At 44.1% G+C, this 8,219-nt stretch overlaps 1 protein-coding gene across 2 annotated transcripts; it reads right to left on the bottom strand.

Annotated features, from left to right (window-relative positions):
• Positions 1-329: 329 nt before the first annotated feature.
• Positions 330-7,033, bottom strand: mogs (mannosyl-oligosaccharide glucosidase). 2 transcript variants are annotated; one of them, XM_042084760.1, is made up of 5 exons: positions 6,888-7,033; positions 5,909-6,270; positions 5,501-5,724; positions 2,931-3,124; positions 330-2,672 (listed from the first exon to the last, which is right to left on the bottom strand). In XM_042084760.1, exons 2-5 carry the CDS (start codon positions 6,255-6,257, stop codon positions 902-904), a joined length of 2,538 nt encoding a protein of 845 aa, XP_041940694.1. In that variant the 5' UTR covers positions 6,258-6,270; positions 6,888-7,033; the 3' UTR covers positions 330-901. The 2 variants fall into 2 exon arrangements, with proteins under 2 accessions (XP_041940694.1, XP_041940695.1); XM_042084761.1 differs by lacking the exon at positions 6,888-7,033 and adding an exon at positions 6,756-6,869.
• Between the last annotated feature and the right edge of the window lie 1,186 nt (positions 7,034-8,219).

Below are 8,219 nucleotides of genomic sequence, written 5' to 3'. Positions count from 1 at the left end.
ATTTATTTGCATGGCTAGGCCGATGCCCGAGGCACCCCCTTTGAAAACCTGTAGCATCGGCTAACTAGCGCCAGATTTCGGAGTGCAGGGGACAAGCAGAGATGAGCTATGAGACATACGTTCACACTCGGTATCATGTTTCAACACACTTTAGGTCAATATCACACCGGAATTCTCCTTTAACATAGTTCATAACCTATTTTTCTGAAGCCTCAGTATTAACCTCTCCCGAAGCACACAGGTTTACATTAGTCTGGCTGTCTACAGTCTTCCATCCTCGTCACACCACTGTGCCGTGCACAGACACCTCAAATAAACAAATGCAGATCTTAGAAGAAGTTCTTTGATTATTTTTTATTTGTTTGCTCGTTCAACAGCAGGGTCAAAAAAGCAATGAATTCTGATGGAAAATTTGACAATGGCTTGTATATTGTGTGGGGATACCAAAAAAAAACTAAATGAAAAGCACCCCATAGCATCTTCACCTTAATGATTCGAATTCACTGTTAATGATGAGCTTAATCTTGTTAAATTGTCTTTTTGCTATGTTCTCAGAATTCTGTATAAAATGCACTTGGCAAGCTGATGTAAACATCGCAGCTGAGTTCCTTTTGTGAGACAGAATCCTCTGACAAATGTTAAAATGGACATAACTTAGGGCACCTGAAAAAATATGAATAATTTACAAGTGAATTTAGTCCTGGCAGGACACCAGTGAACTGACATCAACCATAATTAAGAGACAAAATGAAGACAAAAGCCTGTCATGTAACTCCTTCAGAACAAAACCACCAATTAAACATGAAAATACTCTGATGGCATGAGCTGACACATTGGAGGAAACAGGATTGACAAGATGGCACCTTTAAGGAACTTGCCAGCAAGAGAAGTACAGTGAGTCTCAGTACTGTTCAGCCATCATGAGGACAGTCAGAGCCGACCACCCAGTGAAGGGATGACTGCCCTGTCCACGACCTGTACTGTCGTTGTACTGTTCCCATATATAACCTGTGTCCATGTACTGTCTGTAAACATTATTGATAAGGTTAGTCCTGAGCTCTTGGTAGATGGCAGCTGCCTGTTCCTGATATGGCCCTTCCAAGTTGCCGTAGTGGTACAGAGCCCTAACAGTCAAGTAATTTATATTTATCCATATAGCACCGCGCCAGTATGGGGCGTCATGCTCTGTGTTTCGCTTCATGTAGAGAGGGTCGGTGCGGGAGAGCGAGCGCAGGCCATACGGTGTCCAGAGGCGGTCAGGGTCCCTCATGTCCTTCAGGATGAACTCCAGCTTGGGCGAGTCTGGCGTCAGGATGTGCAGTAAGAAGGGGAAGAGGCTGACGTAGCCCAGCGCATTGACAAACTGCAGCTTGGGGGCGCGACGTACCGAGCGCACTAGGCGCGCCACGGGGAACTGGTGCCGCGGCTGCCCTGGGGGCATGTACACCTTCTCCTGCTGCAGGGCCACGGCCTGGGTGTGGTTGCCGTAGTCGCTGAAGGCGTGCAGCTGCTCGGACCAGTGTAGCTCGGCCAGCAGCTGGTTGTCACTGAGGGTCTGGTGCGTGCGCTCGTACGCCTGGTGTGGCTCGCCAAGCAGCTGGGCCACCTTCGCCATGATGCCCGATGCCAGCGCCATCCAGCAGTGCAGATCCACGTGCCGCTCTTCTGCCGACGGGTGAGATGCCCTTGGGTAGTCGTCCAGACCCGAGGTCAACGTCTTGGGGTTGAGGAAGAGATTGGTGTCCTTGTCTCGGCCCCGCCAGCGGTAGGAGTTCGGCAAGGGTCCAACCTGGGTGGTGTTGTACCACTCAAACCACGTCTGGAGTCGCGGATAAAGCCTGTGGAGGAGCGGCAGAGTGGCCTGCACGGAGGGGTCATCGGGCTGAGCTTGCAGCTGCTCCACAAGTTCTTGCAGGGCCAGGAAGAGGGTCGGCGGGTTGGCGTTCTCGTTGCGCTGCACCATAAACTCGCCGGGAACTTTGCTCCGCGCCTCGTCCCCCAAGATCTGCTCCCGCGGGATCCAGCCCTCCACGTTGATGAGGTCCAGCCAGTGAGCCACGGCCTCTCGCGTCACCTGAGGGTCCCACTTGCTGAGGAGCAACTGGTGGAAGCCTTCGTCCCACAGGAAGCCTCGGGGGAAGAAGGAGCGCGAGGGCACGGCTGTGAAGAGTGGCCCCTCTGGGTACAGAAGGGGGTACTCATTGTAGACCGACTGCACGATTGACTGGCCGTAAAAGTAGCCCATACCACCCAGCATGTTGCTGAGGGCGGCCTTGCTGAACTTGACCTGGGACTGGGTGAAACCCTTAGCCTGGAGGCCAAACGTGTCCTCAAACTTCTGGTCAAAAGCCACCTTCCTCTTCTCCAGCTCTGCGGTCAAAACAGAGCCCGCTAGCTGGTCCGGACGATCATGAAAGCTACCAGACTCGAAAAGAACCTCGATCTGGAAGGGTGTCTGGACTGTAACCTGGTGAACAACAAAATCGGTCTCCTTCCTGGTGTCAGCTGGCTTCTGCTGGTGGTGGTGGTGGGGAGGCTTGTAGGTGTCCACTGCGATGTAAGGACGCTTCTCGCCCGATGGAGGACTGAAAACAAACTTCCGGTTCAGGCTGTTCTTCACAATGTCAGTGAGCTTTTCCAAGCCAGGAGTCACTGTTTGTAGGTGGTTGTAACTGTGGGGAAGAGATGTAGAAACAAACTGACATAACAGAGGTGACAAGTTTGCATTTTATGCAAATATTAAGTGACACAGTGAGATTAAAGGTAAATTAATTTGCAGGCAGTATTATACAGTATATTTATAATACATGCTTAATGGGACACATCCCAACAACCAAAATCCTTTATCTTTATTTTTGTTGTTTAAATGTAATTAATCATAAATCATAAATTTGAAAACAGACCCAACCGTATGAGGTGAGAGAAACTACCTGGCATATTTGCCACTGGCGGCATCTCCAGCAGTGGGTTTGCGGAAGGTGACCTTGAAGTTGCCAAGCTCCTCTGAGGAGCCAGTGACCGTGCTCAGCCGCTTCCGCTCCTCCACGTGCGCCTGCAGTGACCCCTGGGTGTCCGTGGCAACGTAGAACATGAGCGAGATGACTGGAGCGTGGGCAGCAGAGCTCTGCAGCAGTGTGTAGAGCCAAAGAGAAAGGCCAGGAGAGGTCACAAGGTAATCAAGCAACTGGACAAAGACAGCCAGTTAGGTCACATAGTAGGTCAATTTATAGAAAAGATTCTGTCCTCACATGACGTCAAAAGAAAACTAAAGGTATCTTAGTCTTAGTCAGTTTTAGTCAACACATTTTAGTCTTTTTTTTATAACAAATTATTTCTGATTACCATTTGAGTCAAATAGTGTTTCACACATCTCAATTTTCCAACAATATTGTATGTCCACAGGGCTACTCGTCTGTTATAATTACTCATTCTGATTTTTTGTCAGTCAGTATGTTTACATGCACAGGTAAGTCGAGCTACCGTTATAGCTCGGCTGGGATTTGACCATAGATAGTAAAAGATTTGACTGGACCACTGTCATATTCGTAGACCAGTGTTTCTCAAAGTGTGGTCCGGGGATCACTGATGGTCCGCAAGCTATCCCAAGTAGTCCGCGAGCAGACGTGGTAAAATATAATATAGATGAGTTGTTTGCAATATTGAACCAACTTGTATGTAAAAACAGTTCTGCAACACTGTCTATGTAAGATATGCCAGTTTAAATCATACAGTATGAATCCACACAATAAGCAAAGTGCAAAGACAATAAGCAAGGTGGTTCAGTGAGTAGGCCTATTGTGTAGACTAATTATAGGCTACTGTTGAAGTAGGTCTAATCTTTTTTTTTTAGCTAGGGTTAGTTAAGTGGTCCTGAAACTGAAAAAGTTTGAGAAACACTGTCATAGGCCAAAGTATTAATGTCTTACTCCGCCTCGCTAGATGGCGATATGCGCCCAAACACAACACATTCCCCAAACAGACTCTCCATCTTAGCCATAGCTAACTTGCTAGCGAACTTTCCATATTAGCTTACTTGCTAGCAAACTTTGCATCATCAGTCTAACTAGTTAAATAGTTGACATTACATGATGAACATTTTCGTATGGACATTCTGGGGGATGTTAATTTGTATGAGAGAAGCTTCAACTTCTGGGTATGTAGCATTGTAGCATAAAGCTTAGGTAGTTAGCTTGCTAACTCTGGCAGAAATTGCAGTGTTCTTGTTCCATGTAGTTTCGTGTTGCAGCCACAGGGTTGCAGCAACAGCACGTAGACTAGCCCAGGGGTTCCCAAACTTTTCCTTGACAAGGCCCCCCAAATACCACTAGGTTCTGGCCAAGGACCCCTTGATGTGTTATTAAACCCATCGACAATACTACGGCAAATTTAAAAATACATTAAGCTAATCCTAATAATTATTTTAGCCACAATCACTTTGTGATGGAGCATACAGTGTGTAAAATTACATTTGGGGCTTTCTGCTATATGAGAGCTATCACTCTACTATTATTCCCAGTCATTATCATGGAAAATAATGTTCAGATATGCGACAAATTATTATAATGGCATTGTATAACAACCCTCATAGTAATGGGTATATTTAAAATGTTTCAAATGTATTTATTTGTTGCTTTTATTTTTCTTTCCAACTTGCTGAGGCCCCCCTGGCACCCCCTCGCGGCTCCCCGGCCCCCACTTTGAAAACCACTGGACTACCCTACAGGAAAGCTGTTGTGTATGAACTCATTCTGAATATTTTGAAAACATAAAAGCTAGATATTCTGTCTTATCATTTTGTAGACGAAAATGAAGAGAGATTTTATCTTAGTTTTTATTTCATGCAAAACATTTTAGTCTCGTCTTTTTTCGTCAACAATAATGCATCTTAAGATAGTCTTAGTCAGTGTTTCAGGACATTACTGCCGTCTCGTCATCGTCTCGTCTTATTCATGAAAAAAAAGGTCGTTGACGAACATATTTCCTCTCGTCTTGTCTGACGAAATTAACACTAACATGATGTGTAAATGAATAGAATGCCATGATGTCTTCATGTTACTAAAATACAGTATAAGATTCTTTGAAGTCAACTGATTAAGTACAAGAAGAACTACAAACTAATACCCACCACAAATAACACTATAACTACATCTTCAGCTCATCAGTTGAACAGATGTATTGACTTGCGCCATGACATGACCTTGAAATGGGACAGCAAACAATAACATACTAAGAAGGCTTAACTCAACGAAAACAGCTTTTTTGTGCTGCATTTTAATACAATGGTTCTTGTGATCCTAGGGAAAAAAAGGTTTCTTTTACCTCCTTTGTCAGAGAGATAGATTAATTTGCCCCTTTTCAGGGTCATGGAAGAACAAAAGTTTAGAGGTATATTTGTTGTATTATATTGGTTCCTCCATTTGCTCTCACCTCAATATACCTCTAAAGGACACCTTAGGACACATCAACACTGCTGAGTTGTCCGTCAAACTTCTCTACTCACATGCTGTTTGGCAGTTATCCTCCACGTCCAGTCTCCGCCATGCTCCCCACCCATGCGTTTGACAAACTCAGTGGTGAGGGTGAAGTCGCTGTCCCGGATCTCCTGCACACCAAAGCTAACGCCATCGTGCATGAGCCATCCATAGCCCTGCAGCCTGTCGCCCTGCTCACAGGTGTGCCTGAGGTTCACGTCCATGTCAGAGAACTGACGCAACCACATCAGTCCTACGGATGGAGGGGACACAGAAGCATAAAGACTGAGTTAAGAAGGACATTTGTCAAAACATACTCATATGGGGAGAGTTCCCATTTCTTGCCAACAAATGGAGATTGGATACAAAGCACTATAAGAACAAGGACCTAAATCATGACCATGCACTGTGTCTAGAATTAGTGGTGGTTATTATACCAGTGACCACAGAACTGGGGCTCCTGGTCTTCATGCCAAAGTACACCTGAGGCCGATATGACCCCCAGAACCTCTCGGGGGATACTTCTGCACTGCTGCTGTTTGCATCGAGCACACGTGGGGACGGGTGTAGGGTCACCACCCTTTTGGCCAGGGATGAGCGCATGTAGAGAGCATAGAAGAACCAGATAAGGCTGAAGATGCAGAGAGCGATGGAAATGTTAATGAACACTTTGCCGAGGTCCGTTTTCTTTTTCTTCTCCTTGCGATGTGGGACTGGCGGTTTGTCATCCGTCCTTGGGTGAGAGGCTCCATCACTTGTCACAATCCTTTTTCTCTGCCGACCCATTCTTCCCTATAGGCTACAGTTAGAGATTGATATCGTTAGCCAAGATCTTTGGGGAAAACGTATCTGTTGGTAATGAAATTCACTCAGAAAGGTCAGATAGTTCTTGCACTGGTTTAAGGCATGAGCATACATTAGTTTCACGTTAGGGTTCAAACGTTTGTCTTGCTTGAGATATAGCAAGTCATACCCAGATTCTAACGTTAATGATATAAAGTAATGACTATACCGTTAACGTTAGGTATCTCATGGGTACAGAGATACCTCCCATTCAAAAGATCAACACCAAGTTTTGACAAGCTGTATAATCGCAACCACAAGACTACTAGCTGGTAAGTAGCGTAAAGAAATCACAACAGAGGGCCTGCGTAATCGGCTTCCAAGTGAGTTAAATGTATAATTTCCCTTAACACACGTGTACTTAGCAGTAAAGTAAGCACAGCATAACGTTAACATAGACGTTAGCAAGGTAACGTTAGCTAATGTTAACTAGTAGGCTACCTTATGAATGACTTCAGGCATAACATTAAGTCCATGCAGTTGACCTGGTCGCCATACAGTAGAACTGTCAAGTCATGATTCAAAGTGCCTTCATCAGATTTTAATTCTATAGCATCTCAATGAAATACCTACCTGAAGATTTGCCTCGATTGTCAACGGCACATATTCCTCACTTCCTGGTCAAGACGCCATCTGTGCCATCTACTGACGTGTCCTCGCCGCGACGTCATCGAACAGCATGTTCATTTGTTATTTAGTCATTTTATTTCAGTTTAGGTTCCACAAATACTTTGATCACATACTTGTGTCTCTTAAACGTTACACCATAGAACAGTGATTAAGATATTAATACGATATGTAAACATTCACGTCTACTTTTATTTTGAAGTTTTGTGGATACGACATAAAAAAATACCACTTGAATCCGATGACAGGCGCCAAAGTGCTGCTGCAATGACCCCTTCCATAAACTCGACTGACACTACTACGAGATTGTCAGACTACAATAACAGGAAATGGCATGCATGACGGAGTTTGAGAAACGACAGAGCTACACTTTTCTTTAGATTTCACATGAAGCTGGAAATACTAATTATAAACACTGGAATGGCTTACAAAACTGCAATCATTTTAAAACATCAGACACCATTCAAGAGCAATGAACTTTTATTGAAACAATTACAGTATAGAATTACTGTATTGGTAATGCTGGGATTCTGTAACAGTATGAGCTATTCAAAAATAATGCTTCTGCTTCAAAAAAAAAAAGTGTCCCATGAACAAAGTAATACAAAGATGGGGCTTATGTACAAAACAGGCAAGGTTTTTTGGTTATGACTTATTGACATCACATGCCAAAAGAGCTTGACACCACAAATGCATCTAGTAGATGGATTGAACTTTAACAGACATACTGGAAACAGTACAGTGATTTCTATTATCAGTTCACTTATTCAGAATATGTTGTTTGATAACTTTAAAATCCCACAGTGGAGAATGAAAAGATATTTAAACTACACACCTGTACCAATATATATATATATATATATATATATATATATATATATATATATATATATATATATATTTTTTTATTTATTTTTTTCTTCTGGTGGGTGGGTGGGACAGACCACAGCTTGTTCCTCATTGATTTTGAAGCCAGTCAGTGCCATTAAACTTAATCATTTTAGCCCAAGTATATGAATGTCTATGAAACGCGTGTGTGCGCATGCACACACACACACACACACACACACACACACACGAGAGATCAGCCCTCTTTAAAACAGGCAGAAAAGAACTCACTGAAAGACAAACATTCTTAGAAGGAAAGGTCTTAAACGATGGGGAAGGGCTGTGGAATGCAGCCCATGCCTCAGTGATGGTGACTACCTGTTGAGTTTGACGTGCATTGCCTACACTACTTTGCTTTCCCCAAACCCCCAGGGACATGACCAATCCTAA

Source organism: Alosa sapidissima, chromosome 1 (genome assembly GCF_018492685.1).
Source record: "Alosa sapidissima isolate fAloSap1 chromosome 1, fAloSap1.pri, whole genome shotgun sequence".
NCBI classification, from domain to species: Eukaryota; Metazoa; Chordata; class Actinopteri; order Clupeiformes; family Clupeidae; genus Alosa; species Alosa sapidissima.
This window is presented reverse-complemented; position numbering and strand designations above follow the sequence as displayed.